Below are 19603 nucleotides of genomic sequence, written 5' to 3' on the forward strand. Positions count from 1 at the left end.
GGAGGGAGAGACCACAAAGAGGCACAAGAAAACATTTGGGTGTGACAGATATATTCATAATGTTAATTATAGTGATGATTTCCCAACTGCATACATGTCAATCTTTATCAAATTGTACATTTTTAATATTTTACACCTCAATAGAGCTACTAAAAACAATGGAAGGAGTTACTACCTAACCAGAGTCCAGCTGGCTCGAGGTGATGTCATCACTTCCAGTGGGGTGTCATCACTAATCTTGGGGGCAGTGCTGAGGGGTCGCGGCTCCATCATGTGCTCCACTAAGGTCCCATAGCAGCTAATAATGTAGAGAGATTCAACTACAACTTGTTTGGACTGATCTACAAACAGAAAAACAGACCCTGGTTGTGTGATGATGGCAAAAAAAGGACACAGAATAATTTTTACAAGTTACTGACCTTTCAGTCTGTTTCTGAGGCTGTTGAGAGAAAATACGGCAGGAGATTTTTCACGAGGTGCCTCTCCTGCCTAAAGACTGCTTCTTAGAAGTAGATGCTCATGAATATGAGAATCTCTGTGCTATCAAAATATTTTTAAATCTTAAGCTATTTATTTCAAGAATGATGAAAATAAACTCAAAATTCTAATACAGTAAAACAGTATTTCACAGCCTTTTGTATTTTTCTGCAATGTAATTTGTTCCACATTAAACAAAATGATATCAGGTGGGATAGGGAAAGACTGCCTGGAGAGGAACACTGTATGAACTAAGATTTAGTTACACAGGATGTACCAACTCAACTGCATGAGAGGCTCTCTGTATGCCTAAATCAGCCTAACTGCTCTACTTTCTCTTGGAAAACTTTCTCTCTCTCTCTTTTTTTTAAAGATTTATTTATTTATTTATTTGAGGGGGGAGAGGGACAGAGGGAGAGGAAGGGAGAGAATATCCAGCAGACTCCTGGCTGAGCAAGGATTCCCAATGCGGGTCTTGATCTAATAACCCTGAGATTATGACCTAAGCCAAAATCAGGAGTCAGACACTTAATTGACTGAGCTACCCAGGCTCCCCAAACTTTGTCTTTAAAATCTAGATTAAAACAAATAAATAAAAAAGCACGTCCTCCTCCCCAAAATCCTCTGTCTTCCTCTTCATGGGATTACTGGCCTCTATGGTAAATGAAGACCACTCATACTTTAAGGTCAGGTGCTGAATATGGATCTAATCAAATGACTTTATAAGGAGTACACATGTCTTCACTACGAAAACAGGTTTAGTCCTCTATCTTGGGTTTTACAGTAAACCTAGAAGCATATAAAATCGCTCATGAATGCTGGGTGGGTCACCTTATCTCCATGCCAGTGGAATCAATTACAGCTGATTTGAGAAAATGGCTAACGACCAGTCAGTGGGACATAAAGGAGTAGTAAGTTAAAAGGGTAATTAGAAGAGAATGGAGAAGCATTTGAAATCGAGCTTCACAGAGGGTTTTAACTAGTAACAAAAAGTCATTTTGATAGCATCATTAAAACTAAGGAGGTAACAAAAAAATAAAGATGGGATAAGAAAATGGAAGGCCTGCATACTTTACTGTATCCTCTCCCACTTAGGCAAAGAACCTGCTGTGCCTGAGATCTTATTTCCAAGGAAAGGGTCACAGAAAGGCGATAACGAGGGAGAGGGCTGATGTTTGACTGCCAATACTAAGCGTAAAGCAGGGCCATTTTGCCAAGAACAATACAGCCTGTGGAGCTGGGCAGAGAAGTGCTTCACTAGCAACTCAGTTTGTGACCTACTTTAATAGTGCTTGAAATAATAAGGGCACAATTCTAACATTCAAAATTAAATACCTGGTCCACGAATGTAGGTACTCTTCTACACACAATAAGGAGTAACATACTAAAGCAGTAATTATGTAAAAAAATTTAGGTATTGATCTTTAAAAACCACAACTGGCACCTGTGTGGCTCAGTGGTTGAGTGTCTGCCTTCGGCTCCAGGCATGATCCTGGGGTCCTTGGATCGAGTCCCACAGGGGGCTCCCTGCTTCTCCCTCTGCCTATGTCTCTGCCTTTCTTTCGGTCTCTCATGAATAAAAAAAAAAAAATAAATAAATAAATAAATAAATAAATCTTAAAAAAAAAAAACCACACACAACTCTATATAAATTCAAAGAACAGTGGTTACCATAAAATATGACTCTTAGGGGCGCCTGGGTAGCTTAGTCAGTTGAGCATCCAATCCTTGATTTTGGCTTAGGTCATGATCTCAGAGTCATAGGATCAATCCCCAAGTCAGGCTCTGCACTCAGCATGGAGTCTGCTTGAAATTCTCTCTCCCCCCTGTCCCTCTGCCTCTCCCTTGCTGTGTGTGTGTGCACACTCTCATGTGCTCTCTCTCTTAAATAAATAAATCTTAAAAAAAAAAAAAAAAAAGACAACTCATTTCTGAGCAGGAGCCTGTTTTTATCTCTTAATTTATAACATAGCAAAGTTGTCAGTTGTTTGTTTTGTAAAGTCAAGATGGAGCTTTAGAAAATCTGGGTTCAAACTCTGATACCATCACCTCCTAACTAGTGCTTTTAGCTCAGATATTCAAATTCACTGATCTCAAGCTTCTTGTCTCTAAAAATAGGGATAACAAAGTTTTTTCTCTCCACATCTCAGAGGCAATGCCATGGAATCAGCTTATAAAAATGTAAATATAAAATAATGTAAAAATGTGTGGTGGTATGGAATTAACAATGTTGAGGACGCTGGTAGACTGTCACCAACAGAACAAAATACAGACATTCAGATGGGAAATTTACTTCATATTTATAGTGAGAGGATGATAGCTTTTCTCCTTAGTGATGCTTGAGGAACTGAGGAAAGACATGCTACCTGAAAGGAAAAATGGGCTCAGAGAATACTGGGTTTGAGATTATTCATGGAAACTACTATGAATTTCCCTCAAGAAACAAAAATTACAAGTGTCAAGTTAAGCTTCAATAATCTACATACCTTTTTCTCTTTTCAGACCTGCATTATTTGCAAACCATGATCTGGATGTCCCAAACATTGCAGCCACACAAAATTCTCCGCCCATCGATTTGCTGGGTGAAATTTGTGGAGGTGGTTTAACTTTGCTTAAAAAATAAAATAATAGTAAGAAAAATTACCATGATGGAATCACGGACCTCAAGATAGTGACCTATTTTCCTTAAAATTCCACCCCTAAGTATTCAAACCCTTCAATGTGGACATGCATTTTGACTTAAGTAATAACTGCGGGTATGAGACTGTGTTCTGCCATAAAAGTAAAATTATTGCAGAATTCTAGAATATTATCAAAATGGTTAACATATAAAAACCATAAAAATCAACCCCTTTTTGAAGTATGTGTTGGTGAAATCCAAATCACTTCTTTTCAGATGGATAACATTTCTCTGGAGATTTTAAAGTACACAAGAACCAGCATAAATATCTCACAATAATAAAATAGTTTATTATTTCATTTTGATATATAAGATGTGAGATTGACAGTACAGTTGATTGGAGACAGCATGTATGAAAATAATGAAATGATACAGAATGGAGCCCTGCAAATGGTTCAGCCACAATGCCACATACAAGTTAGACAATGTAGGAGGAGAAGATTGAATGCTCCAATGCAATTATATTCACCAATCTTCCTATTTGTTGTTTATTTTTTTCCATGGGTGAAAATGATGTGTCTATTTCTGTTCTGTTCTTCACATGTTTGAGGAGACATTAGTAACTGACATAACTACTGTAAGAAAGTACTTGCTTTCCTCTGTTTTCCCCAAATTAGCTTTTATGCTATCAACTTCTAATATCAACCTTTCATCTTCTGTGAAATCCTCTTATTTCTCTTCTCTTTGAATTTGGCAAAGGCTTCCCCAAAGCTCACTGGCAATTCTTCTGACCACCTCGGATAAATGGTGGTAAGGTTTCTCTCATTCATACACCAGAAAATAGCCTCACTGCATATTGGTTGAGATCACAGCCCAGTTGGGAATGAAAGTTCTGATGTTCCTACTCTGCTCATCAGTCTCCATCGTCAAATAACATTATTTTACCTTCTTTTGTTCACTATCCTTTATCTCTTTTATCTCTGAATAAAGGGTGGAGAAAGATTGGGTTTTGCAGTCTAGAAGAAACCTGAATGCTGCCATTTATTAGCTGTGTGACTCTGGTTGAGTTATTTAACTTCTCAGAGCTCAGACTGCTAATACATAAAATAAAAACAGTCATGCCTACTTTGTAGGGTTATCTTAAGCATTGTTATTTGTTATTTTATATTTGTTATTTTTTCTCTAAGTGTGCTCCCTGGCTAGTAGTACCACCTGAGAACTTCTCAAATATATAAAGATTTATCAAGCCAAACCCCAAACTCTGGAGGTGGGGCCTAATAATCTGGGCTTTTTTTTTTAAGTAATTTTTATTTTATTTTACTTTAAACAAACCCTCCAGGAGATTCTGGTGCATGCTCAGATTTAAGAACCACTGTATTAGGGAATGTGCGTAGAGCAATCAGGGCAGTGCCTTCCCGTATCATGGTATTCAACAGTGCTTGTTAACTGTCTTCTATATGGCACACAGCCTTCAACTAATTTTCAAAAACATCAGACTGTGCTTTGGTAATCTCAGTTTCCAGGTCCTTATGACACTCGATATAGTCTTCCACATAGTTTGTTTCCCCAGCCTTCTGCTCTGATACCTTCCTGCTAGGGAAAGCAAAGAGTTTGGATCAGAGGCCACTGTGATTGATTGGTCTTTTTGACTCTCCCTTTGTACCACATCTATGGTAATACACTTTGCCATATATAAAGAAGCCTCTTCTTTCCATCATTAACATTTCCTAATCACTTCACATCATTACTTCTAAAAACCACACCCAAATACCAACCCGTCACACTCAGACTTCCACTGACAGGGAATAAAGACACAATTTTTTTTTTTTTTTAAAGTTTCTGTGAGGAAATGAATCTGGTTCTACAAATAGTTTCATGTCTTCCTGGTTGCATCTGCCACAACTACCATAACCTACCAACAGAAAAGAAGACACCCCCCGCCACCTACCCCAGAACAAACACGTATCTTTCCTTAGTATCAGGGTAACCGCCATCAGATTATCTTTCCTGGTTATGATGCACTCTGTTGTAATACCTTAGAGAGTAAATTCTCCTTCAAAGTCTGTATTTCCATCACTGAACTACTATCACTGAGCTAGTGAGTTCCTACAGCTAGCACCTTTTACTTCTTTTGGTAATTTTTAACCCTTAGAAGTTTGGGGGGAGGTGGTTGGAGAGAGAAGGAGAGAAAAAACCATTCCAGAACTTGCTGAAAGGTGTTTCCAATTATCCACTATGTGTTTTTACAAGAATCACCATCAGGGAACAATAATACTATAATGTACAAATAAGCTTCACAGGGACAAATTCAAAGCTCTTTGCAAATTACTGAAGACTATTTTTGTTTTTGTTTTTTTAAGGCATGTGGTAAGCAACAAAATAGAAAACAAGTGGTATGACACTTCTTTGGAGAGATTATGCTTCCCAAACAGACTTGAAAAACAATTGCTATTAGGCAAGATAGCTACCTCAATAACAAAGAGTAGAAATATGGTAAGATATCAAATTAGTCATTGGCCATGCAAAAATATATTGTGTATGTGTTTATTAGTTAATAGTCTAATCAAAGTCAAAAGCTAAAACTTCTTACACTTCCATAATGCTACACATAACTGCTCTGAACACATAACTAAAAAGCATCAACACTGTATTATTTCAAACAAACTTACTATTTCCCAAAGAGAATAAGTATATTATGATAAAAGTGTGCTTAAAATTATATAAAAATGTAAAAAAATGATCATTTTCATTTTTATACATTATTTCTTCTTTTTCCTCTGATGGGCCCTTAATAAATCACATTAGTAAAAGTTTGTGTTTAATAAGTGATTTTAGTTTTCATTCCTGGAGTGGCTGGGTGGCTCACTTGGTTAAGTATCTGATTCTTGATTTCAGCTCAGGTCATGATCTCAGGGTTATGAGACTGAGCCCTGAGGCGGATCTGTGCCAGGCATGGAGCCTGCTTGAGATTCTCTCTCTCCCTCTCTCTCTCTGCCCCTCCCCCCCTAAAAAAAGTTTTCATCCCTGAGAATAACTTGCTACCTCTTACATGGAGTAGTGCTGTGTGCTATGTACTGTGTACTGTGGAGGGAGCATATTTGGTGAACATATCATAGCAAGTCATTTCTATCATCAATCTACATTTGGAATGACTGTGGTATTTAACAAAACAGAACATAAAAATATGTGCATGTGTCCAGAAGACTTTCAGAAAAATTAAAAGGAGAAATAATCTAAAGAAAAGATTACTACTAATAAAGTATTTCTACCCGAAGGGCGAAAATTTCACTTTGACTTACTTTGCCCTTTATCCTAAGTTTTAAAAAGACGAACAAGGAATTTTGAATGGAAGCAGATTGAACTTTTCCAAAGTGACCCAGAATATTTCTATTGCAAAATAACCTTTTGTTGGCAGAAAAATAAAACACTGACAAATGATGTATATGTGGAAGAAACAAAAGATAAAAGTATTAGCCTTGTAAATCATGATCACTTATGTATTGGTGACCCAATCATTTTAAGAAAGCATTCCAATACTATCCTTTTTTCTTTCTTCCTCTCAACATCTCCCTTTATTCCCCAAAAGGGGTTTAATAAATCCCATTACAAAACAACTGCAATTTTAAAAAGAATACTTTTGGGTGTTTGGAGGCCTTCCCTCATTTATTTATTAAATAGTCTGATATAAAAAATAAAATTTCAATGCATATGGTGTCCAGAAATTCAGTTGTGTTGATCATGATTTTAAATAAGAATAAAACATACTTATGGAGCTGATGGACTCCTTTTACTGAGAACTCCTGCTCTTTACTCCCCTGAGCCCATCATAGATGGCCTCATGTTCAAAAATGAAAAGTAAAATCTGGCTTAACTTGTGAGCAGCGTGTAAAAGAAAAATGGAATTAATTCACTTTCACCCTATCAGGCAAAATAATAATTCTAACATATATTTACTAAACTGGGTACAAGAAAACAATGTAATAAAAAGTAAAACAAATATACAAAGAAGTAACAACAAAAACAAAACCGAACAAATAAGGTACTAAAATTAAAAGTCAGGAGTTTCACTTTTTGTCACTCCTTTTGGGAGACTTAACCATCTAACTATAGCATGAGAATCATTTTCACTGCCATCGGGAGTTCTGGGGACATTAACATTATGACATCTTTCAAAATACTTACAAAGACTATTGAAGTTACCCATTGGCTTTTACTGTATTATGTAATCCAGTCAGATTAACATATTGAATTTCTCTTGCCTTTTTTTCTCTCCACACCCTACTGCAAAGAGAAAAAAAAAGCAAAACTCTAATAATATCTGCTTTTAAAATTACGTCCATCTGGGTAAATCTACTACGTCCCATAGAGTAGGACATGAGTGGGGTATCTGCGGATGGCATGAAAAGCAGCAGTGAGGTCCATTGCCTTGTTCAGAAGGACACAAGCGTGGAAAGAACTAAGCTGAGATAGAAGCACCGTTTTTTTTTTCCTTTCCTAGAACATAAGGGTACACTCAATAATCCACTTTAAATGTTAGACATAATATTGCTGTAAGAATTACAAGTGGTATAATGTCTTTGTGTATAAGAAGAAAAATCTTTCTTTATATTCCTCAGTGTGACTGAGCTTTTAAAAGGAATTTATAAGTGTTCTCTCACTCTCGACTTTATTTTTCTAAAAGAAGAACTAAGCCGGAAACTGAAAGTATTATATTTTAAAGATATTAATATACCTAAAATTATTCTATTACAAATTATTCTTAAAGACCTAACAGATTTATGTAAATTTTACAAATAAGATTCTCTTCTCTATATAAATCTTTTCTTTCAAAAATGAATTTATATTTTAAATATTCTCAAAAGAACAAGATTAGTTTAAATGAACTATTTACATATAAATGGAATATTCTCAGTGCTAATTAAAACTTTAAATATAATTGGATTTGCAAATTTTAATTCTTCTCTAAGGTTTATATATAACACAAACACAGGTTATGAGTATAGGATGTGCTCAAATGGGCTACTTTTGTCTAAACTATCAGGCATATGTTTTTTCTTTTGATAAGTGATTAAAAAATAACAGCAGTTTAAGCATAATACTACATGCACATTAGGAGCTCAATAAATACTTATTACTTATTTATAATATTGAAAGCAAAATCCATTTTAAAAAATTCACAATGGCTATTTCCTTAAAATTTCTATATTAAAAAATATTATACGTGTGACTCTTTTACAATATTTTACACAGTCATTCAGACTCAAATATCCTGGAGGGCGCATAATCCCCAGAGTGTATAAAATGCCTAAAATGTCGAAGATGATCTGTATAACTTTTCAACAAGCTTGTTTTATTATCAAAAGGAAAAACATTATTTTAAACTGACCCACTGCAATTGCATGAATTTAAACAAACAAGTTTATCAAAGAATTAAGAATTAGTAGAAATTGTAATCTATCAAAAGTAAAATCTTAGCTAAATACAAGGTTGCAACTTGAAAATAATTTTAAAATGTACGAAATGTCCATTACATTTTAAGAGGAACTATAAAAATTTCATATTCTTCCAAAATACAAATACTACCCTGCAACTGGAAGTACTAAAAACATATTTATTTGGCAGGATGCTTTATTTTGTAACAGTAAATAAAAACATTCTCAGGTTGAATGCTAAATATCATGGAAAAATAGCAAAAACTGTTAAAACAAAGAAGCTCTTATAAACAAGCTAGGAGAAGTTGTCAAATTTATATTCATTTTGCTGCCTTAATTTGAGGTTTCATTAAGATCTTAATGGGAAAAACATGCACCACTAGTAAAGGAACGTATTTTAAAGGAGGATCTTTTAGGCTAGTATAAGTGACTAAAAACGAGTTTCTTGTGAGCTAACGATGGCATCAAACAAACCACAAAGCAGTCTTCTAAAAGACAGGCAATGATTTAAAAGTCTACTATATTTCATATATCCCTTTCTTTAATCTGGCTCTTTTAATCTTGTTTCAACCTCAAATCATTTCTGGTTGACAAGTGCTTTTGCTTAAATTTGAGGAGCATATAAGCTGTTGAAGGAATGGACTTTTCTTATTTAACATACATTTGTTACTCCATCTCTACTTCTCTGCTAAAACTTCAATCTCTATTAACATACTAAAACTCTTCTTTGTACTTAGAAAATGAGAAATTTATCCTAAGACAGAATCTAATTCTAAGTTTAGTTTACAAAGAAATTTTGTCATATGTTGAATCTGGTATTTAAAAACTGACTGCTCATCGAAGCTCCTAAGTAAGATCCATGTATCTTGTTTGTTTGGGGAAAAAATCTGGTTAATAAAAAGAATAAAGATTGACTTGCATGGAATTTTGACTCATTTATGCCCTGAATTTCTTAGAATAGTTTCACAATCTGTGTCCTAATTTTGACGCTGCATTTCAAGGGGTAAGTTTTTATGATTTGTCACCCTATTCTTATACGGTAATGAAATTTTCAGATGTTCCTGTGGCAGATTACCACTGAAATTAGTTTGCATCAAATTATGGTGTACCTTCAAGAATGATTTCAGTTTCTTTTTGTCCATGGGAAAAACAGTTGGGAGGTTTTTTCCCTAAGATAATGGTACAGTATGAACAATTCCCAGTAGCGGTTATGAGAACTACACACACGTGCAGAATTCTTTAAAGTATTCTGACTACATTTATAAAATTGATATACTTTACACATTGCCCCAAATTTCCTTTTGGCTCACTTAACTCCTAAAAGTGTGAAAAAAAAAATCTAATTTAAAGAAGCTTCTTTTCAAAAATGGTATTTTCCCCTTAAACAAGTAACATTTGCTGAGCTCTTACTATATATGCCAGGTACTGTTCTAAGCACTTCATATTGTCAGTTCATTTCATCCTTGCAATGAACCTATGATGTAGGCACTACTGGTAATCCCTTTAACAGGTAAGGAAACCAAGAAACAGAAAGGTTTTAGAAAATGACACAAGATCATATAGGTAAGTAGTATGTGAATTGGGACTTAGGACTTCGACTGACAGGTCTGAGTCTGGAGCCCTAACTCTTAGTCATAATGTTAAAGACAGCAGCTCCTAAATACATTCTACTTCACATCTTTACATAAAAGTATTAAATATACTGTTTCTTTTCTATGACCATCATGTCTAAGACTGACAAAATTGTATTTTATGCATTGTTTTATAAGAACTTACTAAATGAATAAGTTACAGTGAATTGGTGCTAATAATTCAAAATTATAAATTATTTAGGAGTTTTAATGAAATGAAACACAAATTTCCTCATCAAGGAGATCCTTAAATACCTAAACTCCTCAAAATAGAACTAACTCTATTGCTTTGGTACCACATAAAATGCAGTTAAAATTTATAGGGTATTTTTAGTATATCTTAAATATATTTATATTTCAAAATTAATCATCTCTTTGAGTGTTCAACACAATGTGTAGGGAGCTTCTATCACTATCATACTCAAAGCATTAAACGTGGGTGTTAGCCTTGTCTTCTAACATACACTAGCATTGAGAGAATCCTTCTAATTTCTCATTTTTAAATATTAATCTGATTTTTATTTGACTCTTTAAGAAATGAAGTAAAATTTAAAAATCTGCTCTTTTAAAGCTTAAATATCAACATTCATGTCCATTCTACAAATTATTCAGTAATTTGGTGCATCTATCTGTGATCAGGCCATGCAACTGAAAACAAAAGTACAAAACAGAATTACTTTCTGAGAGTACAGCAAATGAATTAGGCATGCGGGACTGAACTGGGACTCACCATGGAGCTTTTATGGAAAAACACCCCGCTCCAAACAGATAAGGCCTTCATGGAAAAGGGGGGAAAATGCACAGAAAATTAGAGGAAAACTCATTTCACATTAACAAATACATGTATATCATACTGTTAATAGAGTTTGGATAAAATCACTGAAAAAATTAATAATCATTTGCAATTCTGCCGTAGATACTAACAAGTCTGATATAACCAATCACCAGAATGCCGTGAAATAATAAGTCCCTTAATTTTCAAAGGATGAGCGATTTCAAAATGGTCTATTTCTCCCCCTTTTCTGGAATACCCGTGGAGGGTTCCTAAAGTAAAATAAAATAAATTTCACTTCTGAGGCCCTAAAAACAAAGTACAAGTTAAATGGAATCATCAGATGGCGAAAAAAGTGGAATCAGTAGCAACAGATGTGTGGTTGTAGGACACGAAATGTTTAAAATCAGCAAAAGAGAATGCAATAAAAAATTTGATAAGCATTATTTGCTCTTCATCGGTTGTAGCCTCAGAGCCACAGAAAGAAAGCGTATATTTTCCAAGAGACTTATTTAAAGTAAAGTTGAACTGTGTACTGAAGGCCAAAGGAACAAACACCAAATATAAGTAGTATGATTTATTTCCGTGTAGGGTCATATTCCAGAAAATGAGTATTTCTCTTAAGAGTGCTACAGGTTGGCTTCTCCCACCTGGCCTGCATTGGGCTAAGTCAGAATACTGTAAACTAAGGCTACAGTTCCTTATTTTAAATGCAAATGAGGATACAAATTCAGGCCTCACGGTGACACATATTTCTTATTAATATTCTGTTCACAGCCATTTCAGACATACTATGCATATCTGCACACAAAGAGGATTGGCTGATTTAACTATATCCCAAACAAAATGCTGCTTTGGCATCCGGTATGTGGAAGTGAAACACAGACTGAGAAGGAAAGCACACTGGCAAAACCTGGATGGTTTCTTCTTCAACTCTGACGCTAAAAACATCATAAAAAAAAAAAAGTTCCTGCTAACTGATTACCAGTTAGCTGCCTGGGAGTTGAGTTTTGCAAACGGAAACTTGGATAGAATCCTTTCACAGCGCAGAGCACAATTCTGAGGACAGATGCACAGAAGAAACAAGAGAACAGGAGGGTTAAGAGAAACTAATAACAGAAAGAACGAGTTGGAAGAAGTGAGATACTGAAGAAAAAGAAAAATAACCGCAGAAATGGTGCCAATGCAAAGCAAGGACATCTCTCTCATGGTTAATATGAACACAACCAAAGATATGATGTTGTTATCCTTGTTAAATAGTGGATATTCAAACTTTTTTAATCGTGACCTGCAGAAATACATTTTAAGGCACAAGCTGGTGTATATATACATGAATACACCTAATGAAACAATAATTTAATGAATGTGGTTTTTGTCTGTAATCAACTTTACTATTTTCTATTTCAATGTATCATAAACATTAATGTTGGGATTTAGGTACATTAAGACTGCATATTTTGACAGGGTAGGTCTGAGAGGGACCTGAGATTCTAATAAGCTGCTAGCTCAGGCCAAAGCTGTTTATTTACAGAACCAGTAGCAAAACTGCATTTTATTTTATTCTATTTCATTAAAGAAAAAAGTTAGTCACAGTCCCCTTATCTGATTTCATGATTCACAAATTATATTGGAAAAAAAAAATGTTACTGGAGCTCACCCTGAACTCTGACAAACAATGATTTAAATAACCGAGACCACTCGAAGACTCCAATCTCAGTAAAACAGTAATGCCATACAGAAATGATCAGAAAATGGAAGCTTCAATATGTTTTTATATGTCCACAAATACTTTTGAAATGAAGAGGTCATTGTTGGCATACTGTGCCCAACTTCCTTGAAGTTTCTTCATTAGGCAGGGCATATGAAATAATCAAACAGTTCAAATGATTCTGACACAAGCGCTGACCATCTGGAACATCTAGACATGAGTCGCTCTTCAGCGTATATTATATCAACACCAAACAGTCTCCAATCTCATTCTAAGTATCAGACTACAGCTAATTTGTTGTAAAACATTTGAATGTTTTATCTTAGTCCTTTATGACTTAAAAGGCTCTCTACTGGCCCCCAAAACCAACCAAACAAAAATGAAACAAAACCTTCAAGTTTCTACATTTCAAAAGACCAGCTGATGTTCCCCACCTATAGCGCCAGTAAATACCCTTTCCTAGGTTTGGGTTTCCTTATGTATAAAAAGGAAACACGTATTTGCCAAACAAATTAAACACAGGCTTAAAAAAAAATCTCCTAGATTTTCCTTTCTAGGCAATAGTAATGTGTTATCAACAAAAGATTTCAACAGCCATTTCCTTCCCCACGATCCTAAAACGCATGGTTAACTCTCCAAACACTGTAGTAAACAGGCCTGTACTAAGCAGCAGCATTGTCAAATTTAAAGACAATACTGTTCTCACTGTTCACAGCATAACCCAATTGTGTGAGCTAAAAGTAACCCTTCTTCAGTCAAAAAAGGATCAACTGGCTAACACAGCTCAAGGGGAAAACAGAGGGCCGAAGAAACTGAATAAGGACCTGCTTTAGTATACACTTGGCATGTTCCCAATCTATACTTACCCACTTCTTACCCATTCCTCCAAACTGGACCTCTGCCACATACATGTAAAAGAAGACCCATAAACTCCAAAGAATTAGAGTGACTGACATAATTACTGACTTCGTATGGGTAGTGTCAGCTGTTCTTTTGAAATGTGCCTGCTTCATCTTTCTCAGTAGCAAAAGAATGAAAATATAAAGTCACAAAGGACAAGTCCATGATCCAGCTGTCTTCACCTATGATTTCCCCTCTCCCTTCAAAATACCACAGTTGTAATCATATAGGGTATATAAGAGTAGTTCGAGAGAGGAAGAGAGTATGTGGGTGGGAGTATATGTTGAATGAAAATGGTCTGTATTAACATATGCAACTCAAATTATGATGTCCAGATATTAAGAATTTCTGTGTTTTCTAAACAGTATTAAGTTTCAACAGGTTTAACAATCTTGCCATACAAAACCTTTCACTTTGTCACAATTATATCCTTTTTAAGCTGAGTTCTGATCGAAAAACATCAGGACTGGCCAAGAGATTAAAAATCCAGAAATATTTTTTATAGATTTATTTATAGTGCAACGTGAAACAACTTGATCATTAACAGTTTCTTCTGGAGATTCTCAGAAGACAAGAAGAAATTGTGTTTTATATCATAAGAGTGATACCATGTAAGTTTTTAAACATTGATTCATTTTGTTAAATGCCACATAAAACCACAAAAGCTTTGGTCTTACAAGCTGAAAGTAAGGCAAATGTGAAGATTTTTTAAATGCAATCAAAAAGTAAAACTAGATCTGATTTTGAATCCTCTAAAGTCTTCTATAACCCGACTCTAGTGCTAAAAGGTATAAAAGATTAGGTTCAATCACCTCTAGAGTTAAAGAATTAGAGCCTAAGAGAAAAATTCTATGAACATACTCTGAAAATCCTATTTTTCAATTGATCATGTCTTATGATAATTCAGACACTCACATAACAGACATCAGAATGAGCCCATATTTACTATGAACAACTATATGTCAACAAACTGGACAATCTAGAAGTAAAGGAAAAATTCTCAGAAACATACAACTTACCAAGACTGAATAACAAAGAAATAGAAAATCTAATAGCTTTAATTGGCAAATTTTATCAAACCTTTAAAGAATTAACACCAATCGTTACACTCTTCCAAAAAATCCGAGGATGGAACACTCCCAAACTCATTTTGTGGGGCCAGCATAATCCTAATACCAAAATCAGAAAAAGCCACCACTAAAAAATAAAACTACAGGCCAATATCCCTAATGAATATAAGACAGAAAAATTCTCAAGAAAACAAATCAAATTCAGCAGCACATTAGAAAGGACCATTCACCTTGATCAAGTAAGATGCATCCTGGGGATGCAAGAAGGGCTCAACAAAACACAAAACAATCAATGTGATACATCATATTAGTAGAATGAAAAAAAGTCATAAGATCATTTAACTGACACAAAAAAAGAATTTCACAAAATTCAATATCTAATCATGATTAAAAACTCTTAATAAATTAGGCACAGAAGGAACGTGTCTCAACAAAATAAAGGCCAACTGTTAGATCTAATCAATGAATTCAGTAAAGTTATGGGATACAAAATTGATGTTTCTATATACTAACCACAAATATTTTGAAAAAAGAAACAAGGGAATCAATCTCATTTACAATAGCATCAAAAACAATAAAACACTTGGGAACAAATATAAGTACAAGATGAAAGGTCTCTACTCTGAAAACTACAAGACAGTAATGAGTAAAATCAAAGAAGACACAAATAAGTGGAAAGGTAGCTTATGGTCGTGGATTGTAAGAATTAATGTTAAAATGTCAGTACTACCAAAGCAGTCTATAGATTTGATGCAACTCCTATCCGGATTCCATTGGCATTTTTTACAAAAGTAGAAAAAAAAACTTCCATAAAATTTATATGGAACCACAAAAGACCCTAAGTAGCCAAAGAAATTCTAAGAAAGAACAAAAAGCAAGAGGCATTGTATTTCCTGATTTCAAGTTATACTATAAAGCTATAGTCATCAAAACAGTATGGAATTGGCATAAAAACAAATAGACCAATGGAACAGAATCGTGAGTTTACATGGTCCACACTAATATTTGACAAAGGAACCAAGAATACTCAATGGAAAAAAAGACAGTCTTTTCAATAAATGGTACTGGGATAACTGGATATTCACATGTAACAAATGAAACTGGACCTATATCTTACACTACTGACAAAAATTAACTCCAAATGGATCAAAGACTTAAATGTAAGACCTGAAATCATAAACTCCTAGAAGAAAACACAAGAACAAAAGTTCCTTGACATGGGTCTTAGTAATAATTTTTTAAATATGACACCTAAAGTACAAGTAACAAAATTAAAAATAAATTTAAAAGCTTCTGCAGAACAAATGAAACCATCAACAAAGTGAAAAGACAACCTACAGAATGGGAAAAATATTTGCAAACCATTTCTCTGATAAGGGGTTAATAGCAAAATATGTAAAGAACACATGGGCTCAATGGCAAAACACAACCCAATTTAAAATGGCCAAATGATTTGAATAAAGATTTTCGCAAATAAGATACACAAAAGGCCAACAGGTTCATTACAAGGTGTTCAACATCAATAGTGATTAGGGAAATGCAAATTAAAATATAATGAAATAAAAAACAAATACAATGAAATACCACCTCATACCTGTTAGCATGGCCATCATCAAAAAAATAAGAGCTAACAATGCTGCCATGGATGTGGAGAAAAGGGAATCCTTGTGCGTTGTTGGTGGGACTATAAATTGGTGCAGCCACTATGGAAAACAGTAGGGAGGATCCTCAAAAACTTAAAAATAGAACTACCCTATGATCCAGCAATTTCACTTCTGAGAATGTATCTAAAGGGAAAAAAAAACACAAATGCAAAAAGATATGCACCCCCATGTTCATAGCATGATTTACCATAACCAAGATACAGAAACAATCTGAGTGTCCAACAGATAAAAATGTTGTGAGATACATACATATATGCATGCAGTGGAATATTATCCAACCATTAAAAAATGAAGAAATCTGACCACTTGAAACAACATGGAAAGATCTCGAAGGCAATATATTAAGTGAAATACGTCAAAGAAAGACAGATACTGTATGATCTTATTTATATGTGGAATCTTAAAAAAAAAAAAAATCTCATAGAAAAAGAGATCACACTTGTGGTTACCAGATGCACAGAGTGGGAGAAGGAGGAAGAATTAGAGGAAGGCAGTCAAAAGGTACAAACTTCCAGTTATAGGATTAATAAGTACTAGAGATGTGATATACAACATGACTACAGCTTAACTCTGCTGTATGACATATAGGGAAGCTGTAAAGAGACTAAGAGTTCTCATCACAAGGAAAAAGTGCTTTTCCTTTTTTCTTTTCCTCTTTCTTTTCTTTTTATTGTATCAGTAGAAGACAGATGTTAGATGAACCTATTGTGGTTATCATTCCACAACATATACAAGCCAAACAATCAAGCTACACACCTTAAACTTATATAGTAAAATATGTCAATTATTTTTCAATAAAACTGAAAAAGGAATAAGCCCATATAAATAAATGTACTAAACAACAAAAAAAGTAGAGAAAATGCCATACCACACTATCTGTAAAATTGTAAAGTAAAACCATATTCTCTACCAACATATTCTAGGAACTGGAATGACTCTGCTACATTCTGTGGATCCCTTAAGCAGCTACTGAAATGGGCACAAAATTCACACATGCATATGAGCAAATGAGTCCTCGTGTCATTTTTTCAAGTGTTACTTTTAGTGTTTCATTAATTTAATTTTAACCACTCCCTACTAAAGAGACCTATAGCACTACTGTCAAATTAGTGATCTGTAAAGCAAATTAAAGCTGAAACAACAGTTATATTACCTAATTTGAGATATACTCAACATGCAATTTTAAATTACAAAGTCAAGGGGATCCCTGAGTGGCGCAGCGGTTTGGCGCCTGACTTTGGCCCAGGGCGTGATCCTGGAGACCCGGGATCGAGTTCCACATCGGGCTCCCGGTGCATGGAGCCTGCTTCTCCCTCTGCCTGTGTCTCTGCCTCTCTCTCTCTCTCTCTCTCTCAATGTGACAATCATAAATAAATAAAAATTAAAAAAAAATAAATTACAAAGTCAAGATTTGCATTAGAAAAACATTAGATAATATTCAAATTCTGCCAGATGCTGCAGAAAAGAGACTAGAACATAGACTGTCAAATTTCTGTAGAAAGTTATACCTGCTGATTTTTAATAGTAGACTTCATTAAAAAAAAAACAGAAAATCCACAGATTTATGATAAAGTGGAACAAACATATGCAAGTAAACATATGCAAACCAAAGGTGGACTTTAAGTACTCTACTGATGGAGCACAAAAATTGTAAACTCAACTATGGCAAGTATATTATACATGCAGATATATCCATATCCATTCTAATGAAAATACACTGTCCATTACTTTATATCTGGGACCAAAGATTTATAGCTTCACTATCAAAAACTAACATCCATACAAGACAGGGCCGGGACATAGAGAATTATGATCTGCTACTGTACCTGTGTGTCTTTCTCCAAATATTTCCCATTTAATTCTCAGAGTTTCTCTTATAAGGTTTGGGGCTCAGGCCAAACTGTGTATATAAGCCAAGGTAGATCTAACTGAATCAGAAGAAAAAGCCATTTTCCTCAGTAGAAGAAATTTCTTCAAGGCCTACATTATGCCAATGTCATTTACTCACTTAGCAAGCTCTATGGCAGATTTGGTGTACAAATTTCAAGTTGAGATAATAAAATAAATGCTATTAAATGTTTCCATTTCTAAATAGGAACAATCATCTAAAAAAAAAAAAAAGGAACAATCATCTATGTTTTCCTAATGAAGCTCTTATTCAGCACTGGTCTAGAACTCAACTGTGGGTAAAGCTTAGAAATCGGGTGATAGGACCAAAGCCCTGGTGGGAATTCATACAATGTAAAGCTGAAAAATCAAAATTCATACATATAAACTTATATTCTTCACATGAAGAAGCTTACCTAGGTCACACTGGTAATAGGTAGCAGAACCAAATGAGAAGTCAGTGCATCAGATTCCTAAGTCAATATCCTTCCACTACATGACTTAACCTATTTCTACAGAGTTGGGCCCAAGGTTCCTAACACCCACGTCAAATTGCTCCCAAAGAATAAATATAAAGATGGGGACAGGGAAAAGGAACAGAAGTGGCTCCATTTAAGAAAAAGGAAACTTATGAAAGACAAAAAATCATCTCATGCTTACTTCACTAAAAAGGTCAGTTAGCTAAGAGCAAGGAAGTGACTTCATTACCAATGTCTACCTTTTTCATTCCCTGAAATTACTCTGATCTCTTTTTAAAATTTACTGCTCTCTGTTTGTGCCTAAAAAACAATGCGTATTTATTAGTAAATTTTAGATTTAATGCACATAAATTTAAGCATACCGATGAAAAATTATCTACTTAATTTTATATAGGGAGGCATTCAAAAAAAACTTTATCACTGACTTGATTTATTAACTCGACCAAACATCTATGAAATGCTGCTTAATTAATCACTACTATAAATACTTAACACTCCAAAATAATAAGCAACTCCTTAGCACCCAGGTTCATTTTACTTGATGAGAATTATTTTTATCTATGTATCATAAAAATATGATGGAGGTCTTTCCAATCCTTCAGTCTTAGACTGGAAGAAAATGGACTGTGTTTGGATGAGTGATTGTTGAACCAAATGATTTCTAGCACTTCTTTTGCCTTCATCAGTGTATACTGTAGTCAGGTTAAGCAACAGCTGTTGCCAAAATAGGCCTTATTTCCTCTAAGTGCTGCTTCAAGGTACAGAACATGGAGGTGTAAATACATCTGTCTTTTGCCATTTGTAGTTCTACTGGCCTTGTGCATGTCTTGGAGTAAGACAGATGGTCCTTGACACTGTACAGGCTTCCAGGGATATATATTTCCAAAAATAAGAAGGCAGATGTGAAATATGGTAAGCACACATTCTATCCCCTGAAGGTTTGAACTGAGGCTTCTATCTTAA

The 19603-nt window shown here is 34.6% G+C and overlaps 1 protein-coding gene across 25 annotated transcripts in view; it reads right to left on the bottom strand.

Moving 5' to 3' along the window:
- BCAS3 (BCAS3 microtubule associated cell migration factor) overlaps positions 1 to 19603 on the bottom strand; it is a 590779-nt gene that overhangs the window by 304839 nt on the left and 266337 nt on the right. For 13 of the 25 annotated variants that reach the window (XM_072747642.1, XM_025996068.2, XM_025996069.2 and 10 more), the window contains exons 17-18: positions 2964 to 3088; positions 176 to 341 (exon numbers count right to left, since the gene is read on the bottom strand). In XM_072747642.1, the coding sequence (XP_072603743.1) occupies positions 176 to 341; positions 2964 to 3088 (291 nt within the window). Of the gene's footprint in view, positions 1 to 175; positions 342 to 2963; positions 3089 to 10890; positions 10936 to 19603 lie in introns of all 25 variants that reach the window. The other 12 variants (XM_025996065.2, XM_072747640.1, XM_025996067.2 and 9 more) reach the window with 1 other exon arrangement.

This window comes from Vulpes vulpes, chromosome 2, assembly GCF_048418805.1.
Source record: "Vulpes vulpes isolate BD-2025 chromosome 2, VulVul3, whole genome shotgun sequence".
NCBI classification, from domain to species: Eukaryota; Metazoa; Chordata; class Mammalia; order Carnivora; family Canidae; genus Vulpes; species Vulpes vulpes.